Here is a 19,311-nt window from a genome sequence, read left to right as displayed (position 1 = left end):
TATAGTTATAGCAGTATATCATTAGAAGTCATTTTATTGCTACATCCCTTTAGAAGAATAATAGGAGTAGGTTTTTTCCCTAGGGCCAGTGATCTATCTAGTCCAATATAGTGTTATAAGGAAGCAAAAGGGAAAGTAGAAAAGGAAGATCATAAAATGGAGAATGGGAGAGCAGGGTAAAGTAGGAATATGGGGAGGGATAAGTAACACTAAAAGCTTTTTGGAAAGCCATATGGAGAGGTTGGAGAGATGGCTCAGAGATTAAGAGCACTGGCTGTTCTTCAAAAGGTCCTGAGTTTAATTCCCAGCAATTATGGTGGCTTATAACCATCTATGGTAAGATCTGGTGCCCTTTTCAGGCCTACAGGCATACATAAAGGCAGACAACTGTATAAATAATAAATAAATCTTTTTAAAAAGAATTCATACTATTAAGAAAAAAAAGAAAAGCCATATGGAAGCTTCTACTACTATAGAAGCTTCCTAAAATATATACATATATGAAAGAAATTTAAATGGAATCACCGTATAATGGAAGAGACAATACACCAACTAGACACCCTGTGCCACCAAGTAAAACCCCAGTGCCAGGAATGGATTACATCTTGTTGAGTTGTTGGGTCCCATAGACCCCACTAACACTGTCCAAACATTGTTGGCTATTACAAGGCTTTTGGTGCTCTCTATAACCTGGTCAGGCCTTACTGCTGGAGATACAATTTGCTTGTCATTGGATATGGAAAAAATTGAGCTAGTGCCCAACTAGAAACTTCACCCTATTGACTAGTGTACATGGTGCTACCAGAGAAGAAAAGTAATCATCAGTATTACCAGCTATAAACCCTGTGACCTACAACAATGACCTGCCTTCAAGATGTACTAGTACAATAGAAACACAAATGTTCTGGGAGTAACCAACTACTTCTGTATTAGATATAAGACCCAGTAGATAGAACACATACCTAACACTGGTAAAGTGGTCAAGGATTGTAGAATTCTTAATTCAGAATTAGTTTAAATATTAAGCAAACTACTTTTAATTTTTCTATTTGTATATGTATGCATGTGCTTGTATACAAGTGGAAGACAACTTGTAGGTTCTCCTCTTCCGCCATGTGGGTGCTAGCTATTGAACTGAGGTCATCAGGTTTGGCAGCAAGCCCATTAACCTGCTAAGCCAACTTCCCACCCTTTGTATTTTGAGGCAAGGTCTCACTCTGTTATCTACTCATAGCATTCCTACCTCAGCTGCTCAAGAATTCCCCAAGACCTACCTACCTCTCCTCCTGAGTGCTAGGATTAAAGACATACACAACCACACCCAGTGTCTTAGTTAGGGTTTCTGTTGCTGTAAAGGGACACCATGACCGCAGCAGCTCAAATAAAGGAAAACATTTAATTGGGGCTGGCTTACATTTTAGAGGTTGAGTCTATTTTCATCATAGCGGGAAGCATGGTGGCATGCAGGCAAACACGGTACTGGAAAGGTGGCTGAGAGTTCTACATCTGGATCCCCAGGCAGCAGGAAGAGACATTGCCACACTGGGCCTGTCTTGAGCATATGAGACCTCAAAGCCCACCCCCAGTAGCACACTTCCTCCAACAAGATCACATCTCCTAATAGTGCCATTCCCTATGAGCTTATGGGAGCCATTTTATTCAAACCACCACACCCGGCTAGAAATTTAATTTTTAATATGAAAAGTATAACCAGCTTACTTAAGGGAAATTTAGATGGTTATATTACAGTCATATTTCTAATTTAAAACTGCTAAATGGGAAGCTTTTGTGTTCATCATCTTACTTATCTGTGCAGTGGAGACCCATTTTAGAGTTAAAGAAACTAGAAGCCAGGTATGGTGCCTCATGTCTGTAATCCCTATTGGAACAGAGAGTTTGGAACAGGAGGATTATCATGAGTTCCAGGCCAGCCTGAGCTATAGAGTTCCAGACCAGTCTTACATATAAAAACCCAGTTTCAATAAACCAAAATACAACAAAATAGAGTGCACTAGACTTGATGAGGAAAAAAGAACTCTTAAGATACAATAAAATGTATTACTAACGGTATTTCAATCCAGATCTACACAAGGAAAGGAATTTTAATACTTTGCACTGCTCATTTCTTCTGTAAATGTGTTTTAAAAACTTCATTTGCTTCTTTCACTTTTAATGAACAAACTACAATAGTTTACTTAACAACTGTTCATAAGACATGTTGATTTAATAACTTTAGAAATGCACTATACTAAAGTTATTCAGTTTTTCTTTCTAATGAAAACCTAGCACTTACTAAAATTAACATTTTTCCATTAGTCAAAGTTCGGTTTTAAGCTTTCCTTTCATTGAGAGATTGCTGAATCTTCTGAATTATGTTTGGCTCTCAGCAGTTGCCAGCATCAAAATGGCATGCTATTCTTTATGTAACTTGTGCTTTTGATTTTTGTAATTGATTTTTGGGTGTGCATATGGGTGGGTGTATGCTGATTTTTAAACGTTCTTTAGAACCATTATAATTGACTATATTTTGGGCACATACTTTATTAGATTAAATGAAGCTGTCTTTGAGACAAGAGTTTGCTATGTAGCCAAGACTATCTTTGATCCACTTAACTCAGCCTCTTAAGTACTAGGATTACAGGCATTCCTCGCTACGCCCGAGTGATAAGATGTCTTAAAATGAATTACATGTCATTTGGTGTAATATCTCATCCCTTGAAAGTTAGAATCAAAGAAGTTGAGTATTAAATTTAAGTTTAATTTTGGAGGTTGGTGGCTATCTTCTTTTCTTCCTGTCTTTTCATGTAGCATAAACTGTGTATTACAGAATTTGTGCTGAACTGTAACTAGAAATATTAAAATAGCACCCAAATGAAAAGGAGAAATAAATACCAGCTACTCTAGGAAAGTAACAGATATCAAGATTTAAATCAAACGAGTTTAAGAATTAAAATTTGGAGCTGGGTGTAGTGGTGCATGCCTTTAATCCCAGCACTTGGAAGGCAGAGGCAGGTAAGTCTCTGAATTTGAGTCTAGCCTAGTCTACAAAGTGAGACTAGGACAGGACAGCCACGGCTACACAGAGAAACCCTGTCTCAAAAGAAAAAGAGGAGGAGGAGGAGGGATTCTTAAAATTTAGGGCCAGGCAAGGTAATACATGTCTTTAATCCCAGAAGAAGCATGTAGAGCTGTGGCAGTTAGAGGCCAGCCTGGTCTACATAATGCGATCCAACCAGGACTATGTAGAGAGATTCTGTGTTAAGAAAAGAGAAGGAAAAAAGGAAGGAAGGAAAGACATTTTTTAAAAAATTAAATTGTGGGCCTAGCAGAAAGGCTCAGTGCATAAAGGCACTTGCTACCAAGCCTAATGAACTGAATTTAATTTCCAGAACTCACATGGGAAAAGTACCTCCTACAAGTTGTTGTCTGACTTCCATACATGTGCCGTGGCTTATATGTACATCACACATGTGCATGCATACACACGGAACAAATAAATAAATACAAAAACTTAAAACTAAAATAAATGTAATTAAAGTTTTTAAACAATTTTATAGGTCTGGTTTGTCTTATTGGGAGGGATGTTTGGCTTTTTTATTTATTTTTTTGTAGAGAGAATAATTTTAAATGGTTTTCATGAATTTAAATTTTTTATTTATTTTATATTTAAAACGTCATTTTTTGAAATTACATCTGTTACAATTTTGTAAGTTTGAGAAAGCTCCTTTTTAAACATATACACAGCGTTAATAAAAAAAATACAGAGAGCAAACCCATCAAGCAAACCCATCTTAAAACATAAACAAAATGATCTGGTGGTGGTGCAGTAGCAGCAGTGGCACAGGCTTTTAATACCAGCACTTGGGAGGCAAAGGCAGATGGATCATTGTGAGTTTGAGGTCGGCCTGCTCTACAGAGTGAGTTCCAGGATAGCTGGGGTACACAGAGAAACCCTGTCTTGAAGAAAAAAGGGGGGAAAGTGCATGAAAAATGTAACAACAGTATCCAAAAGCAGCCATTCAACTCCAATGAGGTAGTGTCATCCTCATATAGTTGGTATCAGGGTTGTTAAGGCAGCCTTAGTTATCTAGATTGACAGCTTGATTCCTCCACTTCGGACCAAAGCAGAAAACTTAGATAATCCAACAAAGAAACAAGTATTCTCAGCTAACATCCTGGTTGGATCCCAAAATTTAGCACTTGCGATGATGTTGAGAGTTTTTGGTTTGTTTGTTTTTTTTAATTTTTGTTTTGTTTTGTTTTGAGACAGGATTTCTCTGTGTAGCCTTGGCTGTCTTGGATCTCGCTCTGTAAATCAGGCTGGCCTCGAACTCACAGATCCACCTGCCTCTACCTCCTGAGCGCTAGCATTAAAGGCGGGCACCACCACTTCCCAGCTGATATTGAGTTTTTTCATTGTCAGTGGTCCTAGGATTGTTTCCCGTATGAACTTCTATGTTCACTACCACTTTTGCTGTAAAATTAAATCTAAGCTTTCTTCAGACAGAACATGATATTGGGAAATAAACTCTGACATTTAAAATCACGGGTCCATAAGAGAGAGAAGTGTCAGTGAAAGTGCCCATTGAAGAAATTGTGTCCTGATGCCACAAGAGGCAAGAGGGTAAATGAATTCCAAGTCAGGCAGGACTCAGCTCACAAGTGGGCTGGCTAGGTACAACTCAAAACCGAGGCAGCATCTCATCCACGTAAGGTTGTCCTCTAACTTGGACATGGAGCCAGAATTCCTAACATTCTATAAAGACATTTTCATGCACATAAATCAAAGCACCAGCTCTCCCACAGCCTCCCAGCTAACTTCAAGTGTTCTTACCTCTTACGAAGCACCTTAGAGCAAGAAGAGAAGTAATAATATTTCCATCTTTCTCCATCCCCTCATTCCTGTAGGTGTACCAACATTCGACCAGGAGAGACTGGAATGGATGTAACAAGCCGCTGCACCCTTGGAGACCCCAACAAACTGCCAGAAGGGGTTCCCCAGCCTGCTCGCATGCCCTATATCTCAGACAAGCACCCTCGGCAAACCTTGGAAGTAATCAACCTTCTGAGAAAGCACCGAGAGCTATGTGATGTGGTGCTAGTTGTGGGTGCTAAGAAGATATATGCCCACCGCGTCATTCTGTCAGCCTGCAGCCCCTACTTCCGAGCAATGTTTACAGGAGAACTGGCAGAAAGCCGACAGACAGAAGTAGTGATCCGAGACATAGATGAGAGGGCTATGGAGCTCCTGATAGACTTTGCATATACCTCTCAGATAACTGTGGAAGAGGGCAATGTGCAGACCCTCTTGCCTGCTGCTTGCCTCCTCCAGCTGGCGGAAATACAGGAAGCCTGCTGTGAATTCTTAAAGAGACAATTAGATCCTTCTAATTGCCTGGGCATTCGGGCTTTTGCTGACACACATTCTTGCCGTGAGTTGCTAAGGATTGCAGACAAGTTCACTCAACATAACTTTCAAGAGGTGAGTTGTGGGCTAGGGAGATAGCTCCCTGGGTAAAGTGCTTGTCATGCAAGCACAGAGACCTGAGGTCAGCTCCTGACAACCAGTATAGGAGCCTGGCATGTAGCTGACATCCCCAGCAAAGACAGAAAGATCCTGGGGCTTGCTGACCAGTCAGGCTGCCTGCAACAGTTCTAGGTTCGATGAAAAACCCTGTCTGTCTCTAAGTAAACAAACAGACAAATCAATAAGGTAAAGAATGATAGAAGAAGAAACCCAACATTGACCTTTATTCTCTACACAAACATGCATGGGAAAAGTGCAGCACATACGTGTATGTGCATGCACACATACACAACACACACATACACAAGTTATACCAAATGATTTAAATGTATTTATAACCTTTCATTAAAAGAGCAATAGTACATCATTGAGTTCAGTTGGTAAACCTGAGTTCCATCCTCAGAACCTATGGTGGAAGAAGAGAATATTGTCCTCTAACTTCCACACTCATGTCATAGCATGCACGCATGCACACATGCACACATATAATAATAATAATAGTACTTTTTTAATTCAAGAGATGCATATGGGTTTATGTTCTCCTAACTAACACCTGTCTTGTATCCTGGTTCTAGCTCATACTATAAGTTCTAAGGCTGTTAGTGACTTTTAAAGGCAAATTTTATATTTACCAGCAAAAGTTGTTTCTCCCTAATCATCTTCAAGAAGGGCTGATAAGTAAGCCAAACATGGTTTATTTAAGCATAACAGGACCTGTGCATCTTAGAAGTGGTTTCCTACAATTCAGCACAATAAGTTATACGCCAGACTACTTGTTATATTAATAAATTTTTAAGGCAAGTTTAGGTGTTTAGATTTTTCATTATTCACTATTTTTCATTTATTCAACCTGACATGTGATGATAATAATAAACAATCCCTTATGATCTTGAAATGAAGAAGCATTTCTAAGTAACTAATCTGGAAAGGCCAAAAGTTAAAATCTATCAATTTTATCACATATAGAATTTTTCTGTGATACTAAAACAATAGCCAAATACAAATTGAGGAAATTGTTTGTAATTTGTACCACTATCAAAAAGGCTAGTCTACTCAATGTATTAAGAGCACCAATAGCTCATACCAGTGAGCAGAAAAGTAGACAGGACACACACAGAGAAATTCAAATTGTCCTTAAATATCTGAAACTCTACTTGTTTGTTCAAGATAACTGAAAGACAAAACTACACCAAAGTCCTTTTTTTCTCCAGTTATGATTTTTGAGACAGTATCTTACTTCTTAGCCCAGGCTGGCTTGAACTCAACATCCTCCATCATCAGTTTCTTAAATGCTGTAATTATAGACACATGGACATATCTGGCCAAAGTACCATATTTCAGGTTACAAATATCCTTAAATATAAGATACCCTCTTGGCTAGGCTTTGGAGACAAGTGAATTGCTGGTATAAATATGCACTGGCACAACCCTTTCGAAAGAAAATTTAGCAGTATCTATCAAAATTGCTCTTTTTGTTCTTTTCTTCTAGCCTTGAACTCATAGAGATCCGCCTGCCTCTGCCTCCCAAGTGCTGGGATTAAACGTGTGTACCACCACCTGGCTTCAAAATTACTTTTTATTTCCACTTTTTAAACTCAGCATTATCAGGAATTTATACTACACATACTGGAAAATAAAAGAATTCGAGGAGGAGCTATATTGAATTTTGTGTTCAGTATTGAACAAGCAACTCTTTCTATGGATCTCTATTCTTTGAAAGGTTAGGCTGAGATTAAAGTTGAATTCAACGCTCTTGGCTCCTCTTGGTCCCTTCTCTCTTGCTCCCCTTCTCTTGGCCTCTTGGCCCTCTTCCCTTTCTTTATAGGGGCGCCCCCTCTCTTTCCCTCCTCTTTCTCCCCATTATGTCCTGCTCTCCCTTCTCTCCCCCTCCCTTTATATCCACCTAATAAACCTCTTCATATAAGAAAAAAAAAAAAAGTTGAATTCAACATTATAAGTATGGGCCTGGTCTCTTATAAGTGAGATATAATCTAGAAGCCATAAAGGAAGAAATTGGTAGATCCAGCTTCCCTTCCTAAATATGTGAAACTTTTTATTATTTAAAACAGCTTCATAAACATAAGCAAAAAATCAATGCCAGTGAGCACCTCTGAGGTAAATAAGGAGAGCTTTGCAGCTTTCCCAGTACTGAAGGGTGGTTAGCAAAGGAGCAGCTGGCAAACAGACACTGGTTAATAGAAAGGAGAAAAGAAAGCCAGAAGCATAGGGTCAGGAGTGCAAAGAGTTTCCTTTAAGAAGAGTTTCAGAGAGCTGAGCATTGGCTCAGCACTTAAGAGCACTGGTTGCTCTAGTAAAGGACCTGGGGACAATTTCCAGCACCTACATGGCAGCTCACAACTGTCTATAACTCCAGGCCCAGGGATCTGACACCCTGTGGCCTCTGTGGGCACCGGGCTTGCACATGGTACATATATGCAGACTGAATGCTCATATACATATAAATAATAAAATGAATATTTTTCAAAAGAAAGCTTGCATATATTACATATATTTCCTACCTATAAGTATATCATATGACCAGGAATTTTCTAAAAATTAAATTAAGGTCACTGGCCTTAAGTAAATACAAGCGTTTTAGAACTAGAAAAGAATCAGATTGGTAGTGTTAGGAGCCCATGGTAGTGGTGAACTGACAGTAATCCTTCTGCTTCAGCCTCCCAAGTGCCGAGATTACTGGCATAAGCCACTATGAGAAGCTAATTCTGTACTTTGTAATAGAAAAATATTCCATTGTATATACTATTTTTTCTTCATTTGTCCATCGATGGACACCTAGACTGATTCACTAACTTGACTCATAAGGAGTGCTGCAGGAAGATGAGTGTCGGTGTCAACTGAATGCTAATTTGATTCCTTTGACTATGTTCATGCAGCACACATCACTCTCTTTACTTCTGAGAACTTGCATACCAATTTCCATGCAGCTAAATTCATGTACATTCTTTGTAACCATGCAGAAGAGGTCTTTCCTACCCTCGTTTTTCCAGCATTTAAGATTGCTTGCTTTCTTCATTACAGCTATTCTGACTGTGGCAATAGAGGATGTCAGTGTAGACTTTGTGGTGGTTGGTAGTAGGATAGAGCCCAGGGCCTTGCTCATGCTAAGCAAGACCTTTACCACTGGTCTGCATTCCCCAGCCTGCTAACATTTGGCTTTTAATCCATATGTTTAAAAAAAAATTATCTTCTGATGGAATTTTAAAAGATACTCGATACCAGACTTGTACTTAAATGAAGAAAGTGGGAAATACACACAGTCAACTATAACTACCACTGAAGTTCATGGGCCATGAAGGCCAGAACTCTTACAAGAACTAGACCTAAGTGTTGCTTCTGGACATTGTAGAACCCGCAGTACCCAAATTAGAGTTACCAAGTAAAATATAGTGCTCCACTTATATATAAATTTCACAGCTCATTATTTGTTGTGTAGATAAGTCCTGGTTCAGGGGTTTATCCCCTAAATCTGACAACCTGACAGGAAGTGAAATTAAAACATGTTCATTACTAGTTACTTGGCTGAAATATAAAGGTTACCTGTTGATTATACTGGATCCTAGAAAGTCAGATCACTTAAATCTTTGCCCTATAAAAAGGTAATAAATAACTCCGGCCCCTGACTGCTTAATTTTGTGATTTTTATTTTCTCTAATGTTTTTGAAAAAATCATTCTTAATCAAATATTTAAAAGATGATTAAGCCCTATCATGTCCTGCTAAATATTCTAACTTTTTGATAAGCAAGAAAATGGCCCTGTCCCAAAAGCAATCCATTGTGCTCATTAAAGGCAACACCACAGAGTCTGAACATTTAGAATATCCTGCCTGTGCTACCAGACATCACATGCAGTGTAATAGAGAAACCATGTAGAAGGTAGCAATGCTGCTTCCCTTTCTTGTGTTTCACCCTGCCGTTACATTATAATAAGTAGACTTAGAGGATCTTAAATTTCATGGCTGGCCTGTATGAGGCCATGTCATCTCCATCCTGACAGTTGTATAGACCTGGGTAAAAGCAAGCGTGGTTGTGTTTGTTACTTCTTACTAGAATACTGTCATAGTGGTTTGGTCCTCAGAAGTTTCCCTTGCTCTAATTCTTCCTTCATTTTATTCATGCTTGCAGAATTGATATATCTTCATTCTTTTTGGAAGCTGAGTCCAAAATGTTTCTGCCCTTTTAGCAGCTAACCTTCTTCTAGAAGCTTTTCCTGGCGCTTTAGAGGTCTTATGATTCTGAAGCTTTAGTTTAGTATTGTTATTCAGTTTATTTTGAATATGAATCTTTATTTTATTCATTGGTTTTTTTTAAGGGAAAAAACTCATTTACACTAAATAACAATTTGCTTTGGTAGGTTTTAGGTTTTTTGGTTTTTTTTGGGGGGGGGAGTGGTATGTTTTCTATTTTCCTTGGCTCTCTATTGAAACTGTTCTTTTCTTGTTTAAAACATCAACTCTATTGGGGAATGTAATTTTGCCCTATGACCAAAAAAAAAAAAAAAAAGCAAAAATTGTGCTTACAGGATTTTCTTCTTTTTCTTACCTACATCTGAGCAGGTAATGGAGAGTGAAGAATTTATGTTACTTCCAGCCAACCAACTCATTGATATAATATCTAGTGATGAGCTCAATGTTCGGAGTGAAGAACAAGTGTTCAATGCAGTGATGGCCTGGGTCAAATACAGTATTCAGGAAAGACGTCCTCAGTTACCCCAGGTAAGAGTCAAAAATGTTTCTTTAAGAAATTGATTTGTACTACTAGAAAAATAATGTACTTGCCTTACAGAGTCGGAACAGTCAAGACTCCTTATAAGCCCTTAGAAGCATGAGACTGCTTATTGTTGGGAACTTATTGCCCCTTTGCTTCCTGTCTGTTTTTGAGTCATTGTATGTTTGAATGAATTCTGTTACATGATTCAGAAATTATATAAAGCAACAAAAGAAAGCAAGAATGTGTCTGCTTCCATAGCTTGGAAGTTCTGCCACACTCCAAACATATATGAATGGATGGGGCTGAGTGGTCACTGAGTGACATGTTTAAATTTCATTTGTGTGAGTATAAATAGTCTTCTTCTTATCAGAGGAGATGCATTCCAAGATGTTAAAAGGATGCCTAAAAACCTTCAAACCCTATATATACCGTGTTTCCTTCAGAGTATATACTCTGTGATAAAGTTTTTAAAAAAAACTAGATCCTGTAGAGATTGTAACTCAAAGATCCACATGCCTCTGCCTTCTGAGTACTGGAATTAAAGGAGTGCACCACCACTGTCTGGTGAAAAGTGTATTTTATAAGATTTATTTTATTCTTTTATATGTATGAGTGTTTTGCCTGTGTGTATGCATGTGTATCACTTGTGTGCCTGGTGCCCACAAAGGTCAGAACAGGGCTTTGGGGGACCCTGGGATTGGAGTTACAGACATTTTTGGACTGTCATATGGATGCTAGAAGTTATGACCAGGGCCTCTGGAAGACCACCAAGTTCTTTTAACCTCTGAGATATCTCTCCAGCCCTGGAAACAGTATTCTTTAGTAATCTAACATGATACAATGGTTGATGAGCTTGAGTCCAGTTATAGACAAGCTCATAACATTGTTTGAAAGCTAAAAGTAGCATTTTAAAGAGATGTTAGCATGCATTGGTTTGTAACTAGTCTACATTACAGCTGTGACAGAATAAATTTAAGGTTCACTCTTTATGCCTTCTACCCTTCTTTACTTAGTGTGTCCAGTCTGATTCCCGGAACACTGGGCTACACAGTTGGTAAGCACGAGCCATTACTCTCCTAACAGACTGTGCTTATTATCTCACAGGTGCTGCAGCATGTTCGCCTGCCTTTGCTTAGTCCCAAGTTCCTGGTGGGCACCGTAGGCTCCGACCCCCTCATTAAAAGTGACGAAGAATGCAGGTATGAGTGGTGAGAAAAATACGCATTCCTAATTTCTGTTACTCTCCTTACTGGTATTGCTTCTAAAATTTCTCATGCCAAAACCAGGGCAGTATTTAAGAAGTTTTCTTCTGGACTAGGGTCAAAAGGAGAAAGAGAGTACTGAATTTCCAGTATTCCATACCATCAGGAGTAGAAGTAGCAATAAAGAAGTAGATTTCTGAAAATTTCTGATGCAAGTCTGACTTTGAAGAGTCAATTCTCTACTATTGCTTTTCTTTGAAATAAATTAAATAATGCTGTGAGTCTGTCCATGAGTTCTTTCTTATTGATCACATAATGTCTCAGTGAGGAATAGGATAGCCCACTCTGCAGAGCTGTTAATTACATGAGTGCATGTATTAAGATCTTAAAACAGAAGCTAGAAGATGGCTGTATTTTTGCTGTTAATTTGTGTTGGGTAATAAGTTATCTATGGTGTAGTCTGACTAGGAACCCTTGAATGGAGTAGAAACTGACTAGGAAAAACTATTGATCTTTAGTTTGACTTCTTTTTTAATTTTTGTTTTGTTTTGTTTGAAAAATATTTTTTTGGGTTATGCCTAGCACCAATCATGTATGAATAAATCATTCAGTATAAATAGTGGGAAATTAAAACACAGAGTAGTTGAGGGTACATTTAGAGGTGAAGTGTAACAGATAATAGAATTTGCATTAATCAGACACTAAATCACCTAAAAGACGCACATACAGAATACTGTACTATGTATAATCTCTAGGCTCTTCTCTTAAAGGAACATTGGGAAATTTTTGTTCCATGTCGGTGGACTAGTTATATTAAACCATTCATATGATAACTAGGTAGTACCTTAGTATTAGTGGCCTAACGTGTTACTTGGCCCAGCTTTATTACTGCGCTTAAATTAGAAGATACCTACTGCCCTTGCTTATGTGGTCCTTTCCCCATATCTTGTAGGACCTAATAAAATTCATTAGGAAACAGTGACTGCAAGATGGTAATGGAGTTAGATATTTGGGGGGGCGGGGTTTGCAGGAAATTGTCTACTCTAAGATTGTTGAGCCTTAGGTTAAACTTTGCAATTGGGTATGAAGTTATGGTAGAAATGCCAATCAACTCAGAATTCATAGTATGGCTTGCATCATGGCTTTAATGTATGTGCCAGCTTTTGTATTGACCGGCATCAAGGATTTGGGTTGATTTGTGCTTGTTTCCTTTTGCCAACATTTATTTTCTTATACCATATAGGGACTTGACTTGCACTGTTATTTAGCCATTTGGAATAACTGCAGGATTTCTTTTCCATAGAGACTTGGTGGATGAGGCTAAAAACTACCTCCTGTTGCCTCAAGAACGACCACTAATGCAGGGACCAAGGACAAGACCACGGAAGCCTATTCGATGTGGAGAAGTGCTCTTTGCAGGTTTGGGTCTTTTTATTTGTTTTATTTAGGTTTTTGGGTTTTGTTTGTTTTTGAAATAAAACCACACTGTGTAGCCCAAGCTGTCTTGGAACTTTCAGTGTAGTTTAGGCTGGTCTCAAACTCATAATACTCTCACTTCAGCCTCCTAGAGCTAGAATTGTGGGTATAATATACCACATGCCCAGTACAGACTTGAATTTTAGTATACTGTGATTAAACCAAATATTTTCTCATATATTTGAGTAATTACCTTGTTAGTTGTGGTAACTGCTTTCGGAAGGGTCACATAGTAAGTCAACAGTGCTAGTCTTCAAAATGTACTCTGAAAATCCATCTAAAAATATCATACGATGTGTTTGTTACATGCTTTAATCTAAGTAGTAAAGTGCAGGTCACTTCATAATTACATGGTGTTGTCAAAAACATTTTCTTACATTAAAGACCCTTTCCTGGCTTATTTGATGTTGGTTGAGCTCATGACAACCTTACATATTATTTTACTGCTACGTTTCCCCCTAAATGTTTGAAACCTTTACTTTTGAGGGCACTTCAATTGTATCCATGTATACTAGTTATTTTACATGTTGCTGTAATAAAAATATCTGACATGAAGAAATTAAGGGAAGAAAGCTTTACTTCAGCTTACAATTTAAGGGTATATAGTCCATCATGTTAGGGAAGGCATGGTGACAAAAGTGGCTCTCAGCTGTGGCAGCAGGGCCATGAAGCAGCTGGTCACGCTGGCTCTGCAATCAGGAAGCAAGGAGAGTAAATATTGATGTTCAACTCACTTTTTCCACTTTTTTCTTTTTATTCAATCCCAGACCCTCATTTATGGAGTGATAGCACCTGCATTCGGGCTGTTCCCACCTCCTTAGTTGGTGGTACCCCTCCCCCTCCGTAGCTGAACTCTTTGGGAACACCTTCATTGACACATGCAAAGATAGGTGTTCTAGGTGATTTAATTGGCTTTCAGATTGGCTTCCCTGATCTGAAAATCTGAAGTCAGCAGTCTTTCAAAATCATGTTAGTACTCCAAAAGTTTTGCAATTTGAAACATTTCAAAGTTTGGATTTTCAGATTAAGGATGTTGATTCTTACTGATATATTCGTTTCTTGATTTTACTCCTCTTTTTCATTAGGTTTTAATAGGCCTGAAAATTTTACATAGCCTTTTTAATCATAACATGTTTTGGGCGAATCTGTCTGGCGTAATCGTAAAGTAAACATCGCATATATACAAAAGTGTATGGACTCTTTCTGAATGTTTTTCTTTAGGTACATTACTTAACAGAAATAAAGAGTTTCCAGGTTTGGGGTTTCATTTTATTAGTATAACTTGGTCCACTGTAGCAAGTGGCTTAATAGAACTCTGTCTTTTTATAGTTCTGTAGGCTGAAATCCAAAATCAAGGTACCAGCAGAGTTGGCTGCTGCTGAGACCTCTCCTCCTAATCAGAGTGCCTTTCCCTGGCTTCAGCCTAACTTGGCCTTTTCTCTGTGTGCAGAGGTGGGATGAGAGAATTCTCTGACATCTTTATCTCTCCTAAGGACACACTTATTGGTCCTACTATAATGGCCCCACTTTATGACATCATTTAATTTTAATTACCTCCTTAAAGGCAGTCTCCAGGCCATCACAGTGAAACTTTGGCTTTGATATATGATTCACAGTTAAGTCTCTAATATGCAATTATGTCATCAGGTATTGTAGAAATCATAGTGCACACAAAATCACCATGAGGCACTAGAACTAACAAACCCTGTCTTTGACTTCACTAAGTCAGCAGGCAAGATTTAAATTTTATTCCTGAAGAGTCTTCCTTTTGATATTGTAGAATTTCATTTATGAGGTAGTATTTATTTGATGTGAAACCTATACAGTCCAATATAAAGCTGATTTTAATGGCTTTCCACTATACAGTTGTGCCAGAGATTTCATGATTAGGCTGTTTGATCTCAAATATCATAAACCCTCACATTTCCAGCCTAGATCCATTTTAGAGTTTAAGATGTTTCCTCTGACACTGAAATCCTTATATATGCCCAATTACAGAATCCACAGTTAAGCAAAGTATTGACTTGCTGTAATTTAGTACTAAGTGACTCTTCTGATTTAAATGAAACAATAATAAAGTAAAATTATATCACATTGAGATTTGAAATAAAGAAAATTAACATTTAAGTCTGTCTAGAATATTGTTAACATTATTCTGCTTTTAATGTGACTGAGGGATCATTTAATACCATGTAGAAACTAATAGTTTCAAAGCGTTTTAAGCTTAAAATAACCTTGTATTTTTTTAAGCTTCAGAATCACTCTTATTATCACAGTCCATCCATCCGTCCCTCCCATCTCCCCCGCCCCACACACACTTTTCCTGTGGTCATTTAGAAAAGGATAATGAATCTTAGGTTGGCAGTTATAAATCTGTTTTAGTTTACTGAGGCTGCCAAAACAGAATAATATGGACTAGGTATTTCAGACAAAAGAAATGCATTTTCTCATAGTTTTGGAGACAGGAATCCAAGATCATGTTGACAGTTCAGTGACTGTTGGTGGCTATAACTTGTCCTTGACCTACTTTTGCATGTACTTGGTTAGTCAGAGCATTAGGTCACAATGAGGTTAGCAGTCTACCTTAGGACAGGTATTCTCTTAATCATTCTGTTGCTTCCTAGTTGGTGGTTGGTGTAGTGGAGATGCCATTTCCAGTGTTGAACGGTATGATCCACAGACCAATGAGTGGCGAATGGTAGCTTCAATGAGTAAAAGGCGATGTGGGGTTGGAGTCAGTGTTCTTGATGACCTGTTATATGCAGTGGGCGGCCATGATGGATCCTCATACCTCAATAGTGTTGAAAGGTAAGGTTAATGTGGAAAAAAAAATATCCCTATTGTCCCTATGATTTTGTTTGAGGCATTAATTAAGAAACAGATGTGACTTACTAATTTAGTATTTCATCTGTAACACCAATTAACAGTCGACTTCTTAACATGTTATACAAGACCATTATGATCTGATCTCTACCAATTTTTCTGGTCTGTTCCCCATTGGACACAATCATTCTCTCAGCATGCTACTGCAGATTGCCTAGAGCTCCTTGGACGTACTGTCTTCTTTCCTTCTCCTGTCCCTGCATGTATGCAAACTGTTCTTCCTCCCCTGGAATTTTTGCTCCTTTAAGACTTATAAGAGTTAAAGGGTTACTTCCTGCAAAAAACCTTCTCTGACTACGGATGAGTTACTAATTTATTTGCTCTTTCATAAGTATTTTAAGCATGCTTGTATAGATCATACTATATAGTTGCTGAGGTACTTGGCACATTAGAAATCTACAGTGAGTGATTTTTTTTTAAGTTTCTTGTTACTACACATTCTCTTTAATTAAGCTATGTTGATCTACAGTGATTTGTCATAGCATATCTGTAAAAACTGGTATATCCAGTTCTGGATATTGTTTCTAGATGTGGCATAGCAAAAAAACAAAAACAAAACAAACAAAAACAGAAGACTTGAGTCTATACATGGTGGAGGGAAAGATGATAGGGAGAATGACACTTAGACATAAATCAGTAGGCTAAGTAAATCAAAGTACAAATGACTAAATATTTATAGCTTAAGAATTAAGTCAATATATACCAAAATATCTAAAATGTAACTAAAGTAGTACACAGAAGCAAACATGAATGATATGTTACATGCATTTGAAAATAAGAAAAATGAAAGTAACAGAGGTGGGTGTGGTGGCATACACCTGTAATCCCAGCACTCAGGAGGCTGAAACAGGAGAAGGTCACACGTTTGAGGCCATTCTGAGCTACATAGTGAGACTCTGTCTTAAAGAGATAAAGTAGATTGTGCTTTTAAATCAAGAAGTTATAAAGAGCAACAAATCTAGCAAAGAAAGAAAAAAAAAAAACAAAAAAAGACAATGAGGAAGAAAGAAAAAGTAATGAAATTTTAAGTAAAAATGGATATAGCTACAAAAGGAGCAACCTGATAGTATTATTTTGGGTCTTTGTTTGTTTTTCAATGTTTAAGAGTCTTGCTCTTGGTAGATAAGCACTCTAATATTGAGCTATGTGCTCAGCCTTGTAATTTCCATTTCTAATTATCAAACTATCGGAAACAACCTAACAATGTAGCAATAAGAATATGATTAAGGGACTGGAAAGATGGCTCAGTTATTAAGAACACTGTTACCCTTCCAGAGAAACTGAGTTCAGTTTCCTGCACCCATGCTGGGCAGCTCACAACTGTCTCTAACTCCCACTTCAGGAGCTCAACACTTTCGCTTGGCCTCAGTGTGTACTTCACTCACAGGTACATACACACAGATAGGCATGCATACACATAAATAAAAATAAATTATTTTTTAAATAGGATTAAACAATTCATGGTACATTATAATGTAACAAAATAGTTCAAAGGAAAAAAATCTAAAATTACATTAACAAGAGATCACAAAAATACATCAAAGGAGAAAAACTGTATTGTGTAGTATTATTTATGTAAATAAAGCTTTCTTACATTTAAATAAATGCATTTGTGGATAATATATTTTATTGCAAAGGCCTAAGAGATGTATGCCAAATCTGTTTAAATCCAAGTAGGGAAAGACTAGAATTGAAGTGAAATTCTGTAGCATTTGATTTTTTAAAAGGAAAAAATATATTCAAAATAAATTTAAAAATATAAATTAGACTGGTGATGTAGGACTGCGGCAGTGTCGTTACCAGTATACGGGCCCTCAGTTCCATCCCCAGCACTGCTCAGTTCCGTTTTCATATGCTTTGATTGTTAATCAGCCTATATTTGAGAACAGCCCTTAAATAGGAATATGCTATGTGTTCCAAATATCATAAGCACAGCCGAACTCTACCACGTAATACAAACTCTCAATGTGTTCTTTGCAGATATGACCCCAAAACAAACCAATGGAGCAGTGACGTGGCCCCTACAAGTACCTGCAGGACAAGCGTTGGTGTGGCAGTCCTTGGAGGTTTTCTCTATGCTGTGGGTGGACAGGATGGTGTCTCTTGCCTCAATATTGTTGAGAGGTAATTTCTTTCTTTTCTTTCATTAGTAGTAGTACTATTACTATTATTACTATTATTTTGGTTTTTTAAGACAGGGTTTCTCTGTATAGCCCTGAATGTCCTAGAACTTACATAGACCAGGCTGGCTGGCCTAAAGCTGAAAGATGCACCTGCCTCTGCCTCCCATGTGCTGAGATTAAAGGTTTGCACCATCAACACTCAGCTAAGGTGATTTTCTTTTAATCTAGATAATTTTCAAGTTTTTTAATAGACATATAGACTTCTTTTTGCATTTTTATGTAGCCCTACATGGCCTAGATCTTACTATGAGAGAGAGAGAGGAGGTCAGAGAATGACTCTGTAGATTGATTCTTTCCTTCTACCATCTTATAGCTCCCCCAATCAATTCTTTAATTGATAAAAATATATTTGTGGTAAACATGGTATATTTAAATATTTAAACAATTTGGAATGGCTAAGTCAAACTAACTGACTGATATATTTATTACCTTACATACTGTGGGGGTTTTGGTAAAAACAGTTAAAATCTACACTTAACAATTTTCAAATGCATGACACAGTAGCTACTCACCATGTGAACTTTAGATTTCTTGAACTCACTCTTTGACCAGCATCTCTGATTCTGCTAACCACTCACCCAGCCCATTGAGAGTGAAATCCATTCTACTCTTTGCTTCTATCAATTAGACTAATTTTAGATTTCATTTTCAAGATCATGTGGTATTTTCTTCATGTGTCTGATTTATTTCACATAACAAAATGTCCCCCTGTCTGTCTTATTGTCATAAATTGTAGCATTTCTGGCTTTTGAAAAAGCTTAATAGTAGGTGTGTGTGTGTGTGTGTGTGTACAAGAGTACATTTTTTAAAGCTCTGTCAAATCTGTGAACATTGTATCTCTTGTGATTTCAGCCCTGAGGCAACTACTTGGGCTACTAGGAATTGTTTTCCCTCCCTGCAGGTATGATCCAAAGGAGAACAAGTGGACTCGGGTGGCTTCTATGAGTACTAGAAGACTAGGAGTTGCTGTGGCTGTGTTGGGAGGGTTCTTATATGCTGTAGGTGGCTCTGATGGAACATCCCCACTCAACACAGGTTAGTCCCTCCCTAAGGCAGTCTGAGTCGCAAAAGCACCACATTTTCCCAGGGAAAATCCCCCTGTACCAAAGTATAAAAAGTTCAGATTATTCTGTTATTTTCAATATAACATCTTTATTAATTCTTGGAGAATTTCATGCACTATATATTTCATTATGTTCACCCTCCTACTCCTCCCAAATCCACCCCCATTTCCCTTTCCCCTCCCACATCGTATACCCTCTTTTTTTTTTTTAGGTTTTTTTGAGACAGGGTTTCTCTCTGTAGCCGTGGC

At 37.8% G+C, this 19,311-nt stretch overlaps 1 protein-coding gene across 1 annotated transcript in view; it reads left to right on the top strand.

Annotated features, from left to right (window-relative positions):
- Klhl20 (kelch like family member 20) overlaps positions 1 to 19,311 on the top strand; it is a 39,674-nt gene that overhangs the window by 11,411 nt on the left and 8,952 nt on the right. Inside the window, 7 exon segments of the mRNA XM_021662586.2 lie at positions 4,909 to 5,482; positions 10,102 to 10,260; positions 11,360 to 11,454; positions 12,761 to 12,876; positions 15,558 to 15,741; positions 17,797 to 17,940; positions 18,901 to 19,034. Of these exon segments, the coding sequence (XP_021518261.2) occupies positions 4,909 to 5,482; positions 10,102 to 10,260; positions 11,360 to 11,454; positions 12,761 to 12,876; positions 15,558 to 15,741; positions 17,797 to 17,940; positions 18,901 to 19,034 (1,406 nt within the window).

Source organism: Meriones unguiculatus, chromosome 11 (assembly GCF_030254825.1).
Source record: "Meriones unguiculatus strain TT.TT164.6M chromosome 11, Bangor_MerUng_6.1, whole genome shotgun sequence".
Classification (NCBI taxonomy): domain Eukaryota; kingdom Metazoa; phylum Chordata; class Mammalia; order Rodentia; family Muridae; genus Meriones; species Meriones unguiculatus.
Note: the sequence above shows the minus strand (reverse complement) of the source record. Positions and strands in the feature narration are given on the sequence as shown.